This window comes from Budorcas taxicolor, chromosome 21 (assembly GCF_023091745.1).
Source record: "Budorcas taxicolor isolate Tak-1 chromosome 21, Takin1.1, whole genome shotgun sequence".
NCBI classification, from domain to species: Eukaryota; Metazoa; Chordata; class Mammalia; order Artiodactyla; family Bovidae; genus Budorcas; species Budorcas taxicolor.
In genome coordinates this window covers 72,952,363-72,975,608 of record NC_068930.1, presented here as the reverse complement: position 1 = coordinate 72,975,608, position 23,246 = coordinate 72,952,363, and the positions used below count along the sequence as shown (strand labels likewise).

At 64.3% G+C, this 23,246-nt stretch overlaps 1 protein-coding gene across 2 annotated transcripts; it reads right to left on the bottom strand.

The window, feature by feature from the left end:
- Positions 1-1,456: 1,456 nt before the first annotated feature.
- Positions 1,457-19,924, bottom strand: ADSS1 (adenylosuccinate synthase 1). Of its 2 annotated transcripts, none has more exons than XM_052660178.1 (13): positions 19,682-19,924; positions 13,329-13,482; positions 10,151-10,213; positions 9,385-9,435; positions 9,130-9,196; positions 7,841-7,948; positions 7,659-7,740; positions 6,912-7,038; positions 6,003-6,157; positions 5,208-5,332; positions 4,587-4,684; positions 3,406-3,555; positions 1,457-3,334 (listed from the first exon to the last, which is right to left on the bottom strand). In XM_052660178.1, the coding sequence occupies exons 1-13, from the start codon at positions 19,871-19,873 to the stop codon at positions 3,282-3,284; spliced, it is 1,425 nt and encodes a 474-aa protein (XP_052516138.1). In that variant the 5' UTR covers positions 19,874-19,924; the 3' UTR covers positions 1,457-3,281. The 2 variants fall into 2 exon arrangements, with proteins under 2 accessions (XP_052516138.1, XP_052516139.1); XM_052660179.1 differs by having other exon boundaries at positions 13,380-13,482; positions 19,682-19,923.
- Between the last annotated feature and the right edge of the window lie 3,322 nt (positions 19,925-23,246).

Here is a 23,246-nt window from a genome sequence, read left to right as displayed (position 1 = left end):
CATTACTTTGCCAACAAAGGTCTGTCTAGTCAAAGCTATGGTTTTTCCAGTAGTCATGTATGGATGTGAGATTTGGACCATAAAGAAGGCTGAGCACCAAAGAGCTGATGCTTTTGAACTGTGATGCTGGAGAAGACCCTTGAGAGTCCTTTGGCCATCAAATCAGTCAGTCCTAAAGGAAATCAACCCTGAATATTCACTGGAAGGACTGATGCTGAAGCTGAACTCCAATCCTTTGGTGACGTGATGTGAAGAGCCGACTCATTGGAAAAGACCCTGATGCTGGGAAGATTGAGAGGAGGAGAAGGGGATGGCAGAGGATGAGATGGTTGGATGGCATCACTGACTCAATGGACATGAGTTTGCTCAAACCCCAGGAGATGGTGAAGGACAGCGAAGCATGGTGTGCTGAAGTCCATGGGGTTGCAAAGAGTCAGACACAACTTAGCGACTGAATAAGAACAGCAATCACATGATTGTTAATTCTCTTTTTAAGTCCTTACCTCCAAATACAGTCACAGTCACAGTGTGAGGTGCTAGGAGTTGAGATGTCCACATGTGAATTCCAGGGGGACACAGTCCAGCCCATGACTGGTGCCACCCTCTGTGCTAGGCCCTCGGGGGTGCTGCTGGGCAGAGCCAGCTGGGTCCCTGCCCTCTGGTGGGACAAACGTTACCAAAGGGCCAGCCCAAGGAGCTGTGGAAGCAGAGCAAGGAGACCCACCTTGCCCGGGGTGGGGGGGCACCCCAGCAAAGCTGGCTGGCCGGGAACTGAACGCAGGCAAAGCATCTGTGGAAGGGCATAGTTTGATCTTAGGAAGTTGGACGTTCTGGAATTGAATACACGTCAGATGAGGAAGGAACATGCTTTGTGTTTTCCCAGAAGAAGTGCAGCGAAGTTCCCTTCTGACAAATGCAGAGGGGCAGGGCCGGCCGGAAGTGTTTTTGCTAAAATGTCTAAGCACTTTCCCCGGGGTCCTGCAGTTCTGAGTGCTAACCATCTCAGTTGCGCAGCATGGCTGTCCTGCTTTGAGTGGCCGTTAGCTTGGGAAATCGTTTACTTCTAGTGCAGTTGCGTGTCCTTACGTCCACTGGAATGCCCAGATGGTCAGTGTTGCCATGGTGACCCGTCGCCCCTCCCCGCCCCGGCAGAAGTGATCCTTGCTCGCTCTGTGCGCAGCCCTGTGTCTGGCTTTCCCCCTCAGCTGGCTGACTCCCAGACCGTCCAGGGTCCCGCACCGCCCGTGGTCGCGCCCTCCGGTTGCTGAGTGTGCCCGTGTGTGGACGGACCACAGCTTTCGTTGCCCTGTGGACAGGCGCATGGGCTGTGCTGGATTTCGTGCTGGTGAAGGCAGCTGCTCTGAACATTCTCTTCCGAGGCTTCTTCTGGACATTCATGGGCCAGTGCCTAGGAGTGGGATGGCTCAGTAGTAGGGTAATGAACATTAACGACAGCTTTCCAAAGGGCGTGAAAAACACATTTTATCGAGCAACAGCCTCAAATCACTTACTTGTCTTTTCCCCACATACTCAATTGAGACCAGTGTAAGCTCCTCTATCCTGGAGGTCTGCTGTTGGTGCCAAGGAGAGAGGACACCAGGTTATAATTGCTCAGACCCTCACAGCACCTGATGCTGATAGAAGGCAGCTAACCTCACCCCCCACCCTCCCATCTCTGGGCCACACAAGGGTGAGGACGCCAGTGCCAGCCAAGAATGGCGACCCCTCGAGTTTGGTCTTTTCTGTAAAACTTCTGCAGATAGTCAGACATACCGCCTGCAGCTGCCTCCCCAGGATGTGGTCCAGAGCTGGAAGGAAACAACAGCTTGTACTGGAGTGAAGGATTTAGCAGCTTTCTAATCTAAGTTGCAGGCTGACCTTGCTGAGCCAGAAGTGCAGCTTTTTACACAGAACAACGTGATTTCTCTTTCTTCTGAAAAATGTCCATTCTGGTTGATTGCCCAGAGCATGCACCCCTCTGTTGTAGCAAGATGGGATGAGACGGTCATCTGGTCACGAGAAGCGCAGTCCCCGGGGGCAGGGAGGAGAGCTGGGGTCCACCTCCTCCTTCCCTTAGAGCTCACCCTGCCTCGGGGCTCTCTCCTTTCCTCTCCTTTGCTCTGTCGTGAAGGGAACGCCAAGGTCTGTTTCTTCTGGTGTCTCTCACTTCTAGCCCTGCTGCCCGAGGAAGCTGGTGCACACATGTGCTCCCGCATTCTTTCAAATCACCGAAGGCCATTCTCGGCCGTTTGGAAAAGCTCACTAGTGTGTGTGTGAAGCCATACTCCCAATATGCGGCCCGTTCACCTAATATGCTGTCACGAGAGTCCGGGACTCCAGGGTGTGAGCCGGTGACACCGGGCCCGCCAGAACATCCTGGGGCTGGCGGGGTCCACGGGAAGCAAGCCGGTTGGCATCTGCCCAATGCCAGGGAGCCCAGATGACATCCTCAGCTCCAGAAAGTGAGGGTTTAAGCCTGGCAGACTCCTAGTCTCTCCATGTGTATAAACCCTCCCCTCTCTGAAATGATACCAAAAGGCCAATTATTTTTCTAAACTGACTGCGCACTCTGAAGCGTTGTTGAATGAGCCGAGTACGGCTTCCAGTTGAGCACAGACCACAGCAGGGTCTCTGCAGGTTCTGCCAGCTGAGAAGCGTCTTCCTCGCCTGGGGAACATGGGGCGGGGCAGAGGGTGTCCCACTGAAAGGCAGGGGCTGCCGTGTGGGGAAGGGCTCTGGCATCTGGAGCGGGTCTGCGGAGACATTCCATCTTGGAAAACATGCTTCATGCCCGTGGTCTTCCACCCCTGGGCTGCTCCCATTTTGTTGTCTGAGCAAACAAACGGCCTGGCTTCCTGACACCGAAAATGTGAGTCACCCAGGCCACCGATGCTGCCGAGTGATGCCTTTGAGCAGTTAAAAGTCGAAGCAACGATGACGAAGTCAGAAAAAAACCTGCACTGCTCACTGCTGCTCAGCGGCTGCGGGATTTGTTTATTACTCAGCGGCTCCAACTGCATAGACAACCACATGACAGTTAAGGAGCCAGAAAAGGGCTCTGGTTTGAGCTCATGTGAAACAGCAGGATTTTAAAAAATGCACACAGCACTGGCTTTCAGATGTTTCCAGTTGTGGAAATCAGTGGGTTGGGCTGAAGGCTTAAAGAGTAATACAAAAGTACAGAAAATAGCTTTCAAATCTCTTTGTTCACGGCGTTGGTTCTGCCGGCCGAGGAAAAGACACGACGTGGGCCACGCCGCTGGGGTCAGCTCCGGCTTTGTCTAAAACAGCTGGATCATCGAATCTCTGGACTTGCCGACACCAACCCATTTCACTGAAAGGGGAAGGGGAGGTTCAGCCTGGGGTGAGGCGGGTGGAGGGCGTGGCTGGACGCAGGGCACCCACCTGCCACTCCGATGTGGTTCTCCACAAACCGAATGTAGCTCTGGGCCTGCGGGGGGAGGTCCTCCCACTTCCGGGCGGCCGTGGTGTCCGCCTTCCACCCCGGCAGTGTCTCGTATTCCACCTCCACCTTCTGCAGGATCTCCTGGTTGGCTGCGGACATGGGCTGGGTGAGCCGTGTGCCACCGATGTCTGTGCAGCTGTGGGCCTGGGACCCCCAGCCCGGGGTCTGCTTGCCCCAGCGTTCGGGGGCAGAGAAGGCAAGCAGCTCTGCTTGGTTTTCTCAGGGCTGGGGGGTGGTTCTGGGACACTGCCTGATCCCCTTCCAGCCAAGAGGACACACCACCCTGGACACGGATTCCAGGGGACACCTCAGCTGAGCAATTCTGAGGCCCCCGCTTCTAAGGGGATTTGAGGTCCTGCGGTGTTAGGGTTCCTGAAGGGTCTACGTTCCCCTCCCCAGGGCAAGGATCCCACTTGGTCTGGACTCCTGGCCTCACAGCAGACGCCAACGACCCCTGTGGTCAGAAATTGCTGGAAGGAGCTGTCCATTGCAAGTACATGCCCTGAGTCCCAGCGCTCCCCTGCTGTGTCCTCTCAGAGTTCAGAGTCAGTCGGTCTGGGGGACACTGGCCGAGAGGACGCACGGGGCTCCCACAGCCAAGAGTCTGCGCACACACACACTGGGGGGCAGCGGGGGCAGCTCGCCCATGGCCGCCGGTGGGGGTGGGGTCTTCCGTGACCCCAGGCCAGACACACAGGACAACATCACTGCCTTTACGCTTTTCAGAAGAAGAGACACTTGCTTGGTCACAGAAACTTCAGGGAGACCTTAAAAAGTCTAACCAAAAACATGTGTTTTCCTGGGTCAACATCATCTTCCTATTTGTCCAGAGCTTTGAGCGTCCAGAGCCCATGTCTGCTATTTCAGGTGAGTCCCCAGCTCCCGGGAGGTGGGCATTGACCCTGGGGATTCCCCAAGGTCTTGGGGTCAGGCCAGCCCTTGAGTCCCTCTGAGCCCTCCTCAGAGCGTGGACGCACAGGCCTCCGCTCGGGGTGAGAACCTGCAGCGCACAGAAGTGGGAAGAGCCTCTGACACAGGCTGCCCCATGCGCCCGACACGCACACGCCGTCCCTTCGCCCGAGACCAGTGGCCAAGGGCAGGGGGGCGGCGGTGCCCGCACCTGGGAAGTAGGGGATCCGCTTCCCGCCGAGCTTATATGCCACGCCGACCTTGATCTCGTCCAGGGCGTCCAGGATGTCCAGCTTCGTCAAGGCCAGCCTGTCCAGAGCACAGCGAGAAGCCGAGGGCCGTCAGCTGCCTCGCTGCTCCCGCCCAGCCCCACCCCTCGCTCCTCTGTTTGCAGGACCAGGACGGAGGATGGCAGAGCCCCCGACGGTTAGGCCGGGAGTCCAGCACTGCCCCGGCCCCACGGCCCAGCAGAACAGGGGTCTGGACGAGTGCAGGCCCTTTGCTCTGGGATCGCTCCCTGGCTCCAGGAGAGCCGTCTGCACCACTTCCGGTGGCGGGACACCCTCTGGCCTCACGATGTTGCCTTCCCTGTCTACGCTCAGGAGCCAAGGCAGGGCCAGCCCCAGGGCGCCCTGGACGGCCCTCCCCATCACCCCCCAGTGGCCTCGCTGTGTGGAAGGGTCTCCCTGGGGTGAGGTCCCCCTGTGTGGGGAGGACTGTGGGCCTGAGCCCCGAGGCCCGGCTGCCCTGCTCCTGCAGCGTCTGGGGAGTTGGGGCGGGGCCCCCGGGGGGTGGGCGCCTGGGGAGTGGAGGGCGCCTCAGCACCACCCACGCGGTGAATCCGTTGACCATGTGGGCGTATCTCAGGATCATGAGGTCCAGCCAGCCGCAGCGCCGCTTCCTGCCCGTGGTCACGCCCCACTCGTGGCCGCGGCTCTGCAGCAGGTCCCCGATCTCCTGCGGGGCGACAGAGGGCCCGGGGGCTGCGGGGACGGAGCCCGAGCTGGCTGCCCGCCCCGCTGTGGCCCCCTGACGACCACCCTTCCTCACGCCCGCTTGCCCGTCCCGGGCCCCAGGCACGCCCGCCCCAGCTGAGCCTCGTGGCCAGCCCCGCCCTGGCCTCATGGGCAGGTGAGGGTGGATCTGTAGACCCTGCAGCTGCCCCCAGGCAGCTGTGTGCTTATTTTGTGCTTCTTTCTCCGGGGTTCATAACTCTGCCCAGCATATCCCCTTCCTGCTCTGGCCCTCACACACCTGCTCAGGACAGGAGCCTAGTGTCCCTCCAGCCTCGCGGGCACAAGGCTGGGGAGAGAACGGCAGGGGCCGTCCTGAGCTTTCAGAGACGCCCGCCAGGCTGGAGGGCAGTTTGCTGGGAGGCGGGCTGCTGCTCCACTCTGCTCTCGCCCGGCTGGGACCAAGCCCAGGCTCGCTCAGGCCCGAGGGAGGCGGCCGGGGTGCCCAGGAGGGGCCAGAGAGGAGGCCCTCAGGGTCCTTCCTCAGCCGGGGGCTCTGTGGGGCAGCCACGTGGCAGGTGGGGGGTGGCTGGAGCTGCAGCCTCAGCATCTTCTCTGCGGCCTCCCCGGTCCCTCCACAAGGCGCCCGCAGTCCCCCGGGGCTGGGGACTCACGTTGATCTGCTCGGTGGGGAAGGCGCCGATGCCCACGCGTGTGGTGTAGGCCTTGACCACGCCATAGACCTCGCCTATGTTCTGGGGAGGGATGCCCAGGCCAGTGCACACACCGCCTACCGTGCAGTTGGAGGATGTCACGAAGGGGTAGGTCCCTGCGAGACAGAGCCAGTCGGGTTGCCACCCTGCAGGAATCCTGGCGAGGGGTCGCCCCGGTGGGCCCAGGGACCATTAGGGGGCATGGCCGACGCAGGGTGCTGTGCGTATGAGCTGGCCGGGGGGGGGAGGGGGAGGGTCCCTCAGGTTTGGATGGTGGGTGCCTCGCCTGCGCCAGGCGGCCTCAGGACTGGTGTGTCCCTGGGCACACCAGTGGGGACACACACAGTGGGGACAGCGGGGACTGCGGGGACAGAGGCCCAGGTGGGGCAGTTGGGGCTCCCCGGCCCAGCCAGTCTCTCCCTCATCCCCATCCCTCATCCCTCATCCCCGTCCCTCATCCCTCATCCCCGTCCCTCATCCCCATCCCCATCCCTCATCCCCCTCACCCCCACCGCTCATCCCTCATCCCCATCCACGTCCCTCATCCCCACCCCTGTCCCTGATCCCCCTCATCCCTCATCCCCATCCCTCATCCCTGCTCCTCATCCCCACCCTCATCCCCATCCCCGTCCCTCATCCCCCTCATCCTTCATTCCCATCCCTCATCCCCGCCCCTCATCCCCGCCCCTCATCCCCGTCCCTCATCCCCAGCCTAGCCTCCCTTCCCCCCTCCCAGCTGAGGTCGTGGGAAGAGGGCAGTAGCACTCTTTCCCGGGCACAGAGGGCAGCCTGGCGTGGAAGGTGCGCCCACAGCTGTCCCCTTGGCAGAGAGCACAGGCGGGGCTCGCGGGGCTCTGGCCGGGGACGCACCAAAGTCAATGTCCAGGAGGGCTGCGTTGGCGCCCTCTACGAGGATCTTCTTGGGGGGGCCACGGAGCGCCTCGTACATGAAATAGACGCCGTCTCGGACCATGGGGCGGATCCGCTCGGCGAAGCCCTGGGAGAAGGGGCCAGGATGCAAGAAGGGGGTCCACCCGGCTCTGGCCTCCTCCCCTGTCTTCCAGCAAATTCCTGCCCAGTGAGGCCCTTGGTCGGCATGCATCCCTGTGGGTCCATCCCTGTCTACATCTAGGGCCCCAGAGGAGGCTGGAGGAGCTGGGGTCCGGCCCTGGAGGTTTCCAGAAGGGCTCCGTGCGGACACCCTCCTGTCTCCCGCCTGCTCCGTCCCTCTAGCAGTGAGCTGGGACACCTCGAGCTCCTTCCCGCGATGGACGGGGTTGGCCTCTGTCCCCCAGCACGTCCATCCCGCCCACTCCATCCCTCTAGCAGTGAGCTGGGACGCCTTTGCCTCCTGCCCCAGACCGACAGGGTCTGCTTATGGCCCTTGGAGTATCCAGGGTCGTTTCCTCAGAGAGGACTAGAGCGGCCAGGTCAGCGGGTGAGCCCCTGGCCTCCTGAGAAGACCGCCAACTGGGGGCTCCCACAGGAGGCCTGTAGTCCCCGAGCCCAGCCACCAGGAAATAAGGTCTTGTTTCGGGGCGCCGCGGCAGTGCACACGGCTGTGGAGGGACCCTCGGTGGGGCTGGGCCTGCCCAACGCTGGGGTGCTCAGCTCTACCTTGAGCCTTTTGAGTTGACCTTCAATGTCCACTTCCAAACTGGGGAACATGGACTGGTGCTGGTGCGCCAGGTTCTTGAATCTGCGGAAGCGACAGTGACTGCCACCCCATCTGCCTGAGCCCCGCGCCCGCCTCCCTGGCCTGGCTTCCCCCAGCCCAGGGCTGGGGACGGGTCAGGTACCGGGAGGAGAACTCGTCGAAGTCGGACAGGAGGTCGCAGATGCGGAGGCCAGTGCGGGCGGCCTTGGACGAGTAGGCCGGCCCGATCCCCTTCCGGGTGGTGCCGATGCTGGAAGACAGGGCAAGGGCCATGAGCTCAGGGGGCCTAGGCGGACCTGCTGGAACTGGGGGAGGAGCCTGGGAACCCGGGGCCCCCGGCCAGCCCTCAGCATCCACCCCTGTAAACCAAGGTTGAGCCGGGCGATGCCCGAGGGCCCTCCCCAGCCCCAGCCTCAGTGGCTGGGTTGCGGGGCTGGCACATGGGTCCAAGTCCCGGCCCTGGCCCTCCTGTGGCCCCCAGAGGCCCAGTGCCCGGTGGTGCCCTCCCTGGCCCAGCTGCCTTCTGCCCAGCACTGAGGCTGCTGCTCTGGGCACCTGCCTTCTCTTCAGAACTGGAACCTGGCAGTGCCACCCTGTACCCACTGCCCACCACAGCCCAGCCCAGGTTGAGGAGCAGCCAAGCCTTGTGTGTGTGTACTTGTGCATGAGTGTGAGGGCGTGTTCATATGTGAGCATGTGTGAGCGTGCGTGTAAGCATGCGCATCCCCCCGTGTGTGTGCATGCGCGTCCCCCCGTGTGAGTGAGCATGCGTGTTCCCGTGTGAGTGAGCATGCGTGTCCCCGTGTGAGTGTGCATCTGTGTCCCCCTGTGTGAGTGAGCATGCGTGTCCCCCTGTGAGTGAGCATGCGTGTCCCCCCGTGTGAGTGAGCATGCGTGTCCCCCCGTGTGAGTGAGCATGCGTGTCCCCCTGTGTGAGGCATGCGTATCCCTCTATGTGAGTGTGCACGGCCGTGTGTGTATAATCTGTGCACACGCATGCACTGGTTGTGCGTGTGTGCACATGTGTGAGAGGCAGGATTCTGGTCTGCTTCGCTCCTGTCCTGGCTTTGATGCTGTCCCTGGCCCACTGCAGTGCACGTCTCTGGAGAACCAGTGACTGGCCACTGAGGCGGCTAGGCAGGCTTTGGCGCCTGCTGGAGCTGCGGTCAAGGCTGGCCTGGGACTGCAGCAGGGGCGGGGGGCGCGGCAGGCGACAGATGGCACGGGCACTCCTGGGGGTGGCCCCAGGGAGGACTGCCTGGCCCTGGGAGAGGCGGCTCGCCTGGGCTTCAGGGCTGGGGAGGCGCAGGGTGAACTGAGAGACGCTGTCCTCGGGGCTCCTGGTGGACGCACGCCCCCACCTCCACCCGACACGCCCCCAGCTCTGCGGCTGTGGACTTGAGGCCCGGGGGCAGCGCAGACGCCACTCACTTCTTGCCCTCCTGGGCCTGCCGCTGCACCTCCTGGAGCCCGTCCACCGCCTGGTGAAAGTCGAACACTGCCAGCCAGGTGGGCAGGAGCATCCGGGGGCAAGAGAGACAGAAGGTTACGGGGTCTCTGGGGACACCACGGGTCCCTCCCCTAGGCCTGTACTGGCAGTCACCCTGACCTGGCATGGCCTCGGAGAAGGCCTGGGGGGCCTGGGGTCACTTATTCGCAGGCGAGCAGGGAGGTCCCAGGACTCACCGAGGTGGGCCCGGTCAGAGATGACGAGCCTCTTCTCCCAGTCCTTCAGGCCTGCGGACACGGCACGCGGTCGGAGACAGGCCCTCCCCCGGGGGCCTGGGGACATCCACCCGCGTCCCCACAGGCGGCTCTGTCTCCTCACGGGCTCCGTCCTGGCACGTCCTGGAGCCCACGTCCCGGGGCCAGGGCCCGCTGGCTCCTTTTGCACCTGCTCTGAGCCTGGGCCCCAAGGCGGAGGCTCTGCTCCGTCCAGGGCACCTTAGGGCTGCAGTGCCGCCCACCTGCCTCTCGACAACCACTGGGGGCCCACCTGCCCGCGTGCCTGGCTGGCAGCCTTAGTCACTGCCTGCCCGCCTCCTGCCCCTGAGCAGCCCCCAGGGACCACACCCTTCCCTGCAGGGATGTCGGCCCAACCGTCCCCATTCTCGGGACATCAGGGTTGAAGTCCAGGCTTCAGGGTTCTGTCCTGGAGAGCCTGCGTCTGCAGCTCCTGGCATCACCGGTCCCCAGTGTCAGGAAAGCTCGCCTGCGACATAGAGGCTGTGGCCTGAAGCCAAAGGCTGGGGCCCCTGGACTGACTGCCTGCTCTCAGGCTGCTGGTGTGAGCAGGGCCAGCAGGCACGGGCCGGGGGCCAGCGTGGAAACCACACCACCTGCCCACCTGCCGCCGCCATCGGCAGAAACCACACGGGGAGCACCGCCAACTCGGCCGCAGGGAGCACACATGGCTCTTGGACGGCGCGGCTCCGCGGGGACACGGACCTACCTTTCTTCTCGTTCTTCTCTGCTTCTTCGAACAAGCCCGGCAAGTGGACAACCACTCCATTGCCTGAGAGACATGGACACGAGATTGAATTGGGTCACAGAGGGACTTCACACTTAAAACGCCGTGAAATTCACGCCCTCATGCTGACGGCTGCATCGTTCATGATGGCTAAGACGGGGAAAGAATCCAGCTGTCCGTCAGTGGACATCAATGATGGACAAAGAAAATGTGGTTCAGCCACAAAACGGGATTATTATACAGCTGTGAAAAGGAAGGGCATGCTGCCACACGGATGGACGTCAAGCACACTACGTAAAGTGAAATAAGGGTGGAAGCCTTCGCCATTCAGTCGTGCCTGACTCTGTGACCCCATGGATGGTAGCTGGCCAGGCTCCTCTGTCTAGGGAATTCTCCAGGCAAGAATACCGGCTGCTGCTGCTGTTGCTAAGTCGCTTCAGTCGTGTCTGACTCTGTGCGACCCCATAGACGGCAGCCCACCAGACTCCCCTGTCCCTGGGCTTCTCCATGCAAGAACACTGGAGTGGGTTGCCATTTCCTTCTCCAATGCATGAAAGTGAAAAGTGAAAGTGAGGATACCGGAGTGGGTAACTATTCCCTTCTCCAGGGGATCTTCCCCACTCAGGGACTGAACCCGGGTCTCCTGCACGGCAGGGCAGATGCTTTACCATCTGAGCCCCCAGGGAAGCCCCTCTGTGAAATAAATAATAAATAAATAAAGTGAAGTAAGCCAGACACTAACGGCCATTCTCTGTATGACCCCCTTGTATGAGGTCCCCCTTGTACGAGGTCCCTGGAGGAGTCAGACTCACAGGGACAGAGGGCAGGGTGCTGGGGGCCGGGGGCGAGGGGAGGGAAAGGGGATGGAGAGTCCAGGGGGGATGGAGCTCTGCAGACGGACATGCTGACGCTGCAAGACAACACTAACGTACTCGATGCTCCTGAACTGGACGGTTAAAAATGGTTAACATGGAAACTTTTTTTTTTTTTTTTTTTGCCACGAGAAGGAGCTTAATAATTCTCATTAAGATGCTAAATTCCCAAGATGCAGTTTGGAAGAAATGAGTGGTTAAATTGCTCACTGGGCCAACGTTCCCCGACTGTCACATAGCTCACTGTCAGCTGTGTGGTGGGTTGGGGTCAGCTCCGATGCGGTCAGCTCACATCTGGTCAACTCAGACCTGCCTGTCCCCTCCACAGACTTGGCTGTCAGGTGACCACTGAGCTGCCCAGGGCTTCTAAGAAGATTCCACATTTCAAAGAAAAATTAGCGCATGGATCTGGGGTTGCCAACTGTTTTGCCACGAAAGGGCATTTACAAAAAAAACTGTGTGGCCACTGTTTCATCAAATAGAGGGAATCTGAATACCCAGAAAGGAAGTAGGGCATAAAATTTAGAAGAAAATACATGAATTTACATAAAATAAATTGTTTTATGAAAGATGGAAAGTTTATATTACGTGTACTCTATCACAATAAAAAATGGTCCAAACAAAAGCCTTCATTTAGAGAGACAGCAGATGAGGGCTGCTGGGGGAGGTCTTCAGGAGGGAGAAACTGTTCCGGAACTGAGCTGGGACGGATGCGCCATCCTACCCTCCCGGGGCGCATTTCACGGTGCGTAAGTTATACCTCAACAGAGCTGTTGTGGTTGATGTACACGGAGACGGGAAAGCAGCAGGCGGGGAGAAACACAGCCTGCAGCTGTTTGGTCTCGGGAGCCAGGCCTCCCCATCCCCGTGAAACTGAGCCAGGCCTCCCCATCCCTGTAAAACTGAAGCGGGGGTGAGTAGAGGGCGGGCACTGAGCCCAGCCGAGGAGGGGGCTCGCCACGGCCACAAGCCCACCAGGGGCCCAGGCTGAAGCCAAGGCTGCCCCTTCCTCTGAGACCAAAGCCCGCCGGGTGGGGCCCCCGCGGCCTTCCCGCGGGGTGCGTCCCCAGGGCGCCAGGATTGGCGGAGGGAGATGGGACACAGGTCCAGATGGGAGTGACTCAGAGGCGGCAAGCCACACTGGGCTTGAAAGGTCATCTAAATGCCAGGAGCCCCGAGATGGCCACGGGGTGGGGCCTGGCGGGGGGCCGCGTGAGCGCCGGCGCATCCCACCCTTGCCGGGGTCTCCCGTCAGTATCTGGCCGGGCTGGCCCCTGCCCATGCTCCTGGGGGCCGCTGGCCCCCATCCACCCCCGGCTCCCGGACACCGGGCAGACGGCCTCTCCCCTCCCCACAGCACGCGGTGCCTGCTTGGCCTGGTTCCCACCTAGTGGCGCCCAGCAGCCTCCTGGGGCAGAGACTTGGCCCCTGGGTGCGGGGTCCCGGCTGAACTGGGGTCCTCACCCTCCACCAGGGCCCAGTCTGCACCACGGAGAAGCCCCTGGGCCACCGCCCTTTCCTGCTCAGCCTGACCGCCCACTGTCCCACAGGCCCACTGCTGCAATAGCGCCCCTGGGCTCACACCCAGGGCTGGACCCACGCCACCAGCGGGCACACACTCGCTGTGCCAGCCCTGCTTCCTGGGGGGGGGCAGTGAGTCACACGTGTGGCCCTGCTCAGTGGTGGAAAGAGCCGGAAGGAAAAGTCCCTGAAGCTCTCAGAGTGTGTCCTGGAGGGATGGGCAGGAGAGGGCGGTGGGAAGGGGTGGGGGAGGGGCTGCCCAGGGGCTGGAGGAGGGTGGGGGACAGCTGCCCACGCAGAGCCCACGCAGACCCACAGGGAGCCAGCCCCACAACGTTCGCACACTCACCCACGGGCATCACACGTGCACACACTCTCACAGGCACGCACATACCCATACAGGCATGCACACACGCACACAGACTCACACACGTGACACCCACACTTGCCATACACACGCGTGGACACCCACACCCTCGCTCACCCACACACACACCTACAGGCTTGCACACACACACACATCCAGGGAGTCTGAGCGCTCAGGGAGCCTCCTGCACCCTCCACCTGTCCCTCCATCCCAGGCGTGGGGAGGAGGGGGTCCTGGGCTCCGAGCAGGGCCCCGAGGCGGGGTCCCCAGATCAGAGGCCTCTGCAAGGGGTCCCGGTGGGGCTGGAACCTTGACCCTCGGGGCCTAGCCCCGTGCCCCCCTACGTCCAGCCTGTGTATGGACCCCTGGGCTCGACGATGTCCAGGCCTCTTCCACTCACATCCATGGGTTCCTGGGCCGCGGTGGGGCAGGCTGGCGGGCGGGCACTCACCGATGAAGGACACGGCCTTGGGGTTGATGATGCCGCTGGGCAGCAGGTGGAAGTCATACTCCTTGCCGTCCACCACCACGGTGTGGCCAGCATTGTTGCCTCCCTGGGGACAGAAACTGGATCGGCATCCACCCCAGGAGGCCTGCCTGGCACCTGGCTCACTCGGGCAGCTCTAAATGCAGGTGCTCAGGAGCCCCCTCTGGGCTGCCCGTGTGGCAGGAGTGTGAGATGCCATCTCTGCTTGGGCGTGGGGAGCCTGGTCCAGTGGCTGGCTCCGATGCGTGTCTGGGGTGCCAGGGCCTGGCCGGGACACTGGGTCCAAGAAACAGGCTGGCCCCCACACCCAGGACCCTCTTGGGCTGACTCTCCGGGGAGGCCGGCTCAGTGAAGCCCCTGAAGCCTCCACAGGCTCAGAGCCCTGCCTGCCCGCCCACAGCTCCCCCTGGGCTTCCTCCTCTGACGCGAGGATGATGCAGGGAGCAGAGATTCAGGCCCTGCTGCCACAGAGCCTGAGCTCCGAGGGGGGAGGGGGCAGAGGGCGGGCAGGCAGCACAGCCTTTCCGGGACCAGAAGCCGGTGCAACAGCAAGCCCTCCTTTGGGCCTGCGCCTCACACCTAGGAATAAAGCGGGAAAAACCATCCTGAGGCCGACTGCGGTGTGCGGGTAGCCAGGAGGAGGCCCCACCCAGGAGGGAAGCCGGGCTCCAGCCCCAGGTCTAGGCTCTAGAGGCCAGTGTGGGCCCCACCGTGGGCCCCGGAGCCGGTGAGCAGGGCCCGGGGAGGGGATGTGTCCTGGCTGCTGCCCGAGGCCTTGGAGCCCCGCCAGCTCGCCTCCTGCAAGGCACTCGCGTATCCGTGGGGCCCCTCCACAGCTGGGCCCCTGCCCTCCATGCCCCGCTCTCCTCCTGGCTGGCAGAGGAGGTGATGGCCACCGGCTGTGAGGGTTCCAGCACCCGTGCCCCTCAGGGCCCAGCAGAGGCGAACCCCACACGTGTGCGTGGTCGCTTCCTGCCCGGCCAGGCCTGGCCGAATGAGGGCCATGTCCTCCCCCGGGGGCACCTGCTCCTCGTGGCGGGGCTGGGGAGGTACACACACCTCCCGTCTCCCCCACGGAAAGGGCCCAAGCGGGGGTGGGGGGACCCGAGTGGGGGCACTTTCTCCTGGACCTCCCTCACTTCACACTCGGGCAATTTAAGGAGAGTGGCCAGAGCCCGATCTCCCCTCAACGCCCCTTTCCCAGCCTCCGTCCCAGCCACCCCCAATGGCCCTGCAGACCCCAAGTGTTCCGTGTGTCACGCGCATGTGCAGAGGCCTGTCTGGAATGACCCCAGGATTGGAGGGCCAGGGCGGGTTTGCCTCTAACTGACCCCTGGGGTCAGTGGGGTCCCGGTGTGTGTCCTGGGGCCCCTGCTGCACAGCAGGGGCCTGTGCCACAGCCCACTCACCCTGGAGAACAGCCTGCCGACCCCCGGCCGCCTGAGCCAGGTGGTCCCTGTGGGAACTGACCACAGGCTCTGAGCCGATGATGGGGGGCAGGGGACATGGTGGAGGGGGGCTGGGGACCAGGGAGGGGGCCCCACAAGCAGGGGTGGCGCAGTGCCAGGCCACAAGGGGCTCAGGATGGAGCCAGCTGGGAGTGAACCGGGTGGGTGGGCCAGCTAGTAAGGGACCCCAGGGGGGCTGCTGGAGGGGAGGGAGCTGATGCTGACCAGGGTGCGGGGGGGAGAGGTGGTGGGCTCAGCCTTGAGCATCTGAGTCACTGTGACTGATGGCCTGGGTTTTGGGGTCACTGGGCCCCCTCAGAGACCCCATCCTTACTCTGACCTCACCTCGGGACACATGCAGTGCCTCCCAGCACACGAGGTTCTCTGTGCAGTTCATGCCCACGGTCACCTTTGCCACGTAGGTGGGGCAGCCTGGCGGAGGGTGGGGGGGACCCGAGGTCCCAGGAAAGGAGTTTGCAGCGAGACTGGGTGGCGGGCTGATGGCCTCCCTGCAGCCTCTCTCCCTGTGAGCCAGGTCCACCCCCAGCCGCGTCCTGCCTGCGGTGGCGGGGGCCTAGACACTCTGTCCCTCCCCGGTTCTCAGTTGCCCAGTGCCAGCGTCAGCTGGGCTGAGCACACTCCACCTTCGTTTGGGGTAAACACCAGTGCCTAGGAACAGGCGCAGGCCGCCGTGGGTCCATGGGTGGCAAATGACCCCCGCTGGCTACAGGGCCTAGGCACCAGGCCACGGTCCACTCCTGGGGTGTAAGCCAGCCTTGGACGCTGAGCTCAGGGCCGGCTGACCTGAGGGCGCCCCTCCCAGCAGCTCTGCAGAGGTCCAGGCAACCGTCCCAGAAACCCCCATCTGCCCTCTCCCGGGGCATGGGTGAGGTCGGGGCAGGGATATTCCACCCACCCCCACTCCTAACGCCCCAGCCCTGCTGTGGTCTGCAGTCCACAGGCTGGGAGAGCTGGGGGCATGGCTGGGAAAAGCCACCTAGAGGGACAGCTGGTTCAGAGTCCCAGGCCCAGCCTGGCAGCCCCCTCAGGGCCTTTGCCTCCAGGCTGCACTGTCTCCCTGTCCCCCCAGGTGGACAGGCTCTGGAGGCTCCTGTCCAGAGTGACCGGGAGCCAGCCTCACCCCTCTTTTCTGCCCGGGGGACCCTCAGGACTCTACCTCCCTGCAGGTCCTCCCCTCCGTGATGGAGCCTCACAGCTGGCACAGCCAGCTCAGAGGCCCCAGGGACGCTGCCGCCGCCCCCACGACCTGGCCGGGCACTCAAAGTCCCCAGTGGATGGCCCCACCAGGTGCCGCCCTGGCGGCAGGCATCTAAGCAAGTGGGGCTTTCTCGTTCAAGGACACAGCAACAGCACCAAGGCCTGCCCACTCCGAGATCTGGCCAGCCCCGGCCCTTGCTATCTCTGCGGGTGTCCTCCAGCCCACCCTCCTTGGGGCCAGCGCAGAGTGGACGAACAAGACACAGAGGGTGGGTGTGGGCGGCAGGCCTCCGAGGCTGTGACACTGCTCTCGGCCCTGGGCGTGGCCGCGGGCCGAGGCGGTGCCTCTGGGCGGCCACGAGGTGGGTTTTCTCAGGATCCTGCCCAGCAGGCAACAGCCAGGGGTCTGCCCTCCAGGTGGAGAGCCTTGGGAACTGGCCCCCACCCCCACCGTGGTCTGGGTGAAAGCGTGTCTTTTTGGGTGTCTGCTCTGAGGGACTCTACCATCGGTCCACCATCCATCCGTTCACCCCAAAAAGAACTGCTCTGCGCGTGAGGCACCAGAGGCCTAGAGGGGGGAGGGCAGGGGCCCCAGGTGGGTGCACAGGTCTCCCCCGCCCAGGGCCACGGCCGCCCAGGTGACCCTGCGGAGGCTCTCCCCCTGGAACCTCTGCTGGGGGACAGGTGTCACGAGAGGGTGCACACGTGGAGGCACCACCGGGCGTCTCCCCCAGAGCCCCCGACCCGAGAAGCCCCTGGGCCGGCCTGGGGTTCAGGGCATTCCCGGCCTCCCGCCCGGGGAGAGAGATCCCAGAGCACCGACGAGCCACAGGGCGCGGCTCCTCACCCCGCAGGAGTGAGACCATGTGCCCTCGGTCACCGCGCCCCGGAGCTGATGGGCCCACAGCGCTGGACTCCTGCACCGAGCCACCTCACTGCCCTTGGAGGGGGGAATCGTATATAAATCCTGCCCGGGGTGCCCTGAGGCCTCGGGGCTGTTGTGGAGCCCAAAGCCTGCTGAAGGTAACTCTGGAAACAGAGGGAGGGCTGGCACCGTGTCCTGGGGACAGCACGAGGCGCAGGAGGGGGCGTGCCCGAGGCCCTGACAGGCAGGCCAGGCGTGCGGGCTCTCGGGCTCCCGTCCGGACGGGGGTCGGGGGTGGGGTACCTCAAACAGCAGGAAGGATGCCCGCGGGCACCGCGAGAGAAAGCCCGGCACACGGGCGGGGTCTCCCAGGGAGTGGGCGGAGCGCGCGGCCCGAGGAGGCCGGCAAAGGGCGGAGGGAGGCGGAGGCGGCTCTGGGGTCGCTGTCGCGAGGCTGCCGCGGGACCTGGGCCAGGAAGAGGGAAGGGGCGTTGGGCGGCGAGTGAGGGGAGAAGGGAGCCCTGGGGCCGCGGGGCCCGGAGCAGCCCCAGGACCTGCGCCCCGGCCGCCGGGGGCCTCCCGACGCCGGGGGAGGCTCGGGCGCCATCCACACGGGGAGGGGGAGGCAGGCAGAACAGCAGGGGGCTAAGGCCCAGGTCTCTGGACCCTAAGGGAGGTCTTGGGGGTCTTGCGGTGCATGCTGACCACGGGCCCCAGACCCCCGGGATGGGGAGCACCGAGGGTGGCCACTGGGGGCGCCTTGGGCAGGTGGAAAGTGAGTTCCCCTGAGCCAGGCCGCTGAAGGGCTTCCCAGGTGGACCGCGGGCGCCGGGAGGGCGTGGCGGAGGGCGGTGCAGCGGCAGGACCGGAGTAGGGGCCCCCGGCGGCCGCGGGGGTCGCGGCTGCCGCTCGGGATGACCCCAGGCCCAGGTGACAGGCCAGGCGACCCCTCTGGTCACGAGCTGGCTGGTTTCAGCCCTTCTAGACAGCCACCCAGGCAGGACTGGGTTCCCAGCCCACCCTGTCCCTCACCCGTGACTCTGCGGCCAGCTGCCCGCTGCCCTGGCCCAGAGCTCCGAGATCGACCCAGCTCTGGGGCCAAGTGCGTGTGAAGGCCACAACGCTGGGCTCCAGGCAAAAGCAGTCCTCCCTGGGTGGGGGCTGGACCCTCCCTGCGCCAACCAGAGCCCAGCACTGGTGCCAGGCGGGTGTGGCATGCAGGAGGACCCATATGTGCCGCTTGTTCTAACGGCTCAGTGGCTCTGGTCCCGTTTCCCCGCCTCACCAGCTTGTTTGGAGGCTGGAGGGGAGAAGTCACGGTGGGCTCCCAGGATACCTGGAGGCCTGCACGGGGAGACTGGATCTCAGGGAGAAGCTGGGTCAGGGAGAGGGTGCTGTGTGGGCTCCGGCTTGGGTGGGGGGCTCCAGGCGGCTCTGCCCTAGCTTGGTCCCGCCCACGGCTCTCACAAGCAACAGGAGAGGGCAGGGCCCAGCCTGCCGACCCAGGTGGCAGAGCACCGAGGGCCTTCCTCCAGAACCGCGTCGGCAGCGGGGAGCCCTGCGGTTCCGAGGCGAGGGCCCTCATGGACACCTGCCAAGCCCTGAGGTCACTTCGAGGAGGGTGGGTGAGGCTGCCCAGAGCGGGCAGGTCACATGGAGGGCCCTGGGCGTCACGGCTGGAGCAGGCAGGCCCCCCGAGGGGACAAGCAGCAGACGGGCTGCGCGCCCGGCCCAGGGGCCAGGGGAGGGGGGGTGGACTTGCTCGCTGTGGCTGAGGGGCTGAGACGGTGGGAGGCTCCCACTACTCCAGGAGACACCTTCTAGGAGCCCACAGTCAGCCTGCGAGCAGCATCTGCCCCAGTGGGCACACTGGCCCCCGCCCCGGTGGCGCTGAGTCCTGGGCCCCACCTGGCGGGAGCTCAGGCATGAGGTGCCCAGAGGGCGTCCCTTCCTCACTTCTGGCAGCCTCCCCGCATGGGGCTGTGAGCCTCAGGAGCAGTGTACCCTCCAGGCCAACCCCACTGCACCCTGAGCGCGGCACAGCCCGAGGGGTGCAGGAGACAGACGGGGTGCAGAGAGCAGCCCGCAGCGGGCAGGGGCCCTTGGGGGACAGAGCTTGTGTCTGGCATCCTGGGTGGCACCACCAGCCTCGGGGTCACCCTGGCCAGAAGACCCAGGCTCCTCCCTCTCCTCCTTCGGGCCCTGGCCGGCAGTCCTGCCCGGGTCTCTGCCCCAGCTTGGCTGACCCTCCGCGGCTCCAAGAAGCCACGCCTGCTCCCACTCTGGGCTCCAGCCGGCAGCCTCCTCCTGCACACTGACCCCTTGTGGTCAGCCAGCACTGTCCCAGCCCCAGGCAGAAGGAGGAAGTGCGGAGTCTGGGTGGCCTCCAAGCCACTGGGGGCCGGGGTCCCCGCCTCGCCCCCCACATGCCCGCCCCAGTGTCACCCATGGCACAACCCACCCCCTGAGGATCAGGTGTCCCCAACTCAGCGACTTGTATTTATAGCTCGGCCCCTGGCCCACGGCCCTGGGGGTGGGGCCGGCGGGGAAGGCGGGGTCCCTGGGGGAGACCATGGGGGAGGGAAGACGCTCTGCCCCGAGTGGGTGGGGGTGGCGGCTGGGGAGGGAGTCCCCGGAGGGAAGGCGTCCAAGGGGCGTGTTGGGGAGGGGGGAGGGCAGGGAGGGCAGGGTCCGGCCGGATCGGGGTGGGGGAGGGCCCGGCGCCCGGCCCGCACCTGGCAGCGGCTGATGATGTCGGCGTCCGTGGCCAGCAGGTCCACCACCTTGCCTTTGCCCTCGTCCCCCCACTGCGCGCCCAGCACCACAGTCACCCGGGAGCCGGTGGTCGCCGCCTCGTGCTGCAGCCGCCCCCGCTTGACGCCGCCCGCGCTGGGGGGCCGATCGTTAGAGGCTCGGGTCCCGGACATGCTTGCTCGGCTCGTCCTCTGCGCTGGGCCGCGCGAGAGCCCGCCGCACCCGCGCGCCGCGCCATTAAAAGGAGCCGGCCTGGGGCGGGGGGCGGGGCCGGGGCGGGCTCTCTGGCGCCGTGAAGCGCCGCCTGGACCTCGGGGCCGCCGGTCCCGCCCCCGCCGCCAGCCGGGGCCCGGTGGGGCCGCGCGCCCGGCCGCGGGGCTCGCGGGCCAGAGGCGCACTCCGGGGTCCCTCCCGCGCTGCCAGGCTGGAGCGACCCGGGCATGCTCCTGGGGGCAATCGCGCTCGTCCTCCCCGTGGCGGGGCCTGGGCCCGGCGAACCCACATCTGGGGGTCTAGATCCCCTCCAGGGCGGGCGTGCAATTTGCCCAAAGGGAGCTGCATCTCTGCGTTCCACGCGGGGCGCTCTGGGCACGCACCTGCCCCGCGGTGAACCTGGGACGCCGGCCTGGCGTGGGCGCCCTCTGGTGGTCACAGAGAGGACAGCGCGTCCCCTGGTCCACCCGCTCGGGCGGGGACCCCCATTGCCTGTCACAGGGCACCCTGGCATCAGCAGGCGGTCCCCATCCATCCAGGAGTGCGGCTGCCCTCCAGCTGCCCTCGGTTCTCAGGGCTCTGAGTCCAGGGAGAAGCGACGGTGTTTTCAGGTCACCTGGCCGGCACAGGAGAGGGCGGCCACAGTGCTCACTGGCCACCCCGAAACTTCCTTCCGGCTCCTCCTGTGCAGAGACTGGGCGCCCAGAGACGGTGCACGTGGTCTGCTGGGCTCCCGTGTCCGGGCTGAGTGCACTGCAGCCCGGCACACCCCAGGGGGACTGGGGCTTGGACGTGACTGGCCCTGCAAGTCGTAGAAACGCCAGGGTAGGCCCCAGGGGGTAGGGGTGGTCTATGCGGCCCCTGCCGCAGTGCTGGGAGCCAGTGCCTCTAGTTTCTTTCCTGGGGTGCGCTTGTAGGGACGAGTCTGGAGTCTGCCCCCTGGCCTCTGCCCAGGGCTCAGAGAGCCGCGGAGCTCCCTGGGCTCCCAGGCCCGAGGCAGGGCCGCCCAGACGCCCCCTGCCTGCTCTTGCCACACCCTCGTGGGGGTTAGGGGTTCAAGCCCGGGGGGAGGGGGCCGCGCCGAGCCCCCCCTCCCCCTCCCCCACCCTCCCCCCACCGCAGCCTCATCCCCCGGGCTCCTGGGCAGAGCCAGGCTCTGACCCTGGGCAGGTCGCTTGGCCCCTGTGTCCGAGTCCCTCTTCTCTCACACGGGGACACCACGGGTTACAAGTCGGGTCCCAGGCCCCCCTTGGTGATGGTGACGGGACAGACAATGCTCCTGTCCCCTCAGCCCCGGGCCACCCGCTCTGGGAATCCGCTGGAGCAGCTGCAGGCGGGCTGGGTGCAAGGCTGCGGAGGCTGAGGGTGGGCGGGCTGCGGGGCGCGGCCGGGGGCGCAGGGTTTCGGGAGGGAGGGCGTGGGAGGCGGGCCGTGTCCCTGCTGAGGGGGCGGGACTGTGGTGGGCGGGGCAGGAGGGGTGGAGGGGTCTCCTCTTTGTCTCCGAATGCGGGGGTGGAGCCTCAGGATGCCCACCGGGAGCCTGGAGAGGACTTCGCTGAAGTCACCTTTACCCGGGAGGCGGTGGGGTGCTTCCCTGTCCGTCACTGGTGCTGAAGGGCCCGCGCGGGGAGTGCCGGCCCCGAGCCCTGCCCGAGGGAGACCCGGGGCTCCGGGCCAGCAGGTGTGAGATGGAGGCCTGGGGGGGCCAGGGGAGTGCCATGGGGTTCAGACAGGCTCCAGAGACAGGTGCTGGCTGAGGCACCCGCTCCCCCAGGCCCCGGTCTATAAATAGCCAGCATGCCTGGTGGTGAGGGTGAGGAGTTGGGCTTTTCTATAAACAGCCCTGTCCAGGCCCGGCCGCTGGGGCCTGGCCAGTCACACAGCCCAGCCCGAATTAGAACGCTCCCCAGCAGAAGCCCTGCAGGCGGCGGGCCTGTCCCCAAAGCGGGGGCAGCACAGGGCTTGGGGCTTGGGGGGGCTCCCTGCGTGACCTCACTGCACACCGCACACGATGCCCCAGGACACACACCTCTGAACCTGGCACAGGGCAGGAATGAACGCTGGTGCAGATGCTTTGGAACAAAGTATGGCAGTTTCTTTAAGAGTTGAATATAGAACTTGGCGTATGACCCAGCCATTCTTGTCCTAGGAATCTGTCCCTGAGCAATGAAGATGGACTTGCAGAACACAGACATTCACAGCGGCGTGGCTCACAGAGCCTCGCACGGAGACTGCCCGAGTGTCCATGGACAGAACGGACGGACAGAACGTGGTGTGTCCACAGAACGGACGGACAGATCGTGGTGCGTCTGTACACCAGAACTCACCCACATGAAAGAATGGGGTCCTGGTGCACTCCGCACAGCTGAGTCTCCAAGTCACGCTAGGTGAAGTAAGCCCGTCACAGAAGGCCATGTACTATCCCATTCTGCTCAAGTGAAATGTCTACGGAAGGTCAACCCATAGCAACAGAAGGCAGTGCAGTGGCTGCCGGGGCTGTGGGGAGGGGGGATGCAGGAGCTTCAGGGGGAGGACGGAAAAATTCCAAAAGTAGATCGTGACGACTGCACAGCCTTGTGAATCTGCTGAAAAGGCAGCTGCGTTCCACACACTTACAACAGGCAACATTTACGCGTGTAAGTTACGTCCCTGTGGGGCTATGCTCGTCTCACCATGGCGCTGGCGTCTGCTCACCGTCCGCCCTGACACTCTCCCAGGTGTTCTGTGGGGGCAGCGAGGCCCCTCCATCCCCCCATCCACACACCCACCTTCCTGCCAAAGCAGCCACCCACCCATCCATCCACCTGTATATTCCTCCCTTCCTCTGCCCACCTGTCCACACATCCGTCCATCCGCCCACCCATCTGTCCATCATCCACCCACCCATCTGTCCATCATCCACCCACCCATCTGTCCATCAATCCACCCATCTGTCCATCACCCATCAATCCATCCACCCATCTATCATCCATCCACCCACCCATCTGTCATCCATCCATCCGTCCGTCCATCCATCCACCCATCTGTCCATCCATCATCCATCCACCCACCCATCTATCCATCCACCCATCCATCTGTCCATCATCCATCCATCCACCCACCCATCTGTTATCCATCCATCTGTCCGTCCATCCATCCACCCATCTATCATCCATCCACCCACACATCTATCCATCCACCCATCCATCTGTCCATCATCCATCCATCCACCCATCTGTCCATCTACCCACCCATCTGTCCATCATCCATCCATCCACCCACCCGTTATCCATCCATCCGTCTGTCCATCCATCCACCCATCTAGCATCCATCCATCCACCCATCTGTCCATCA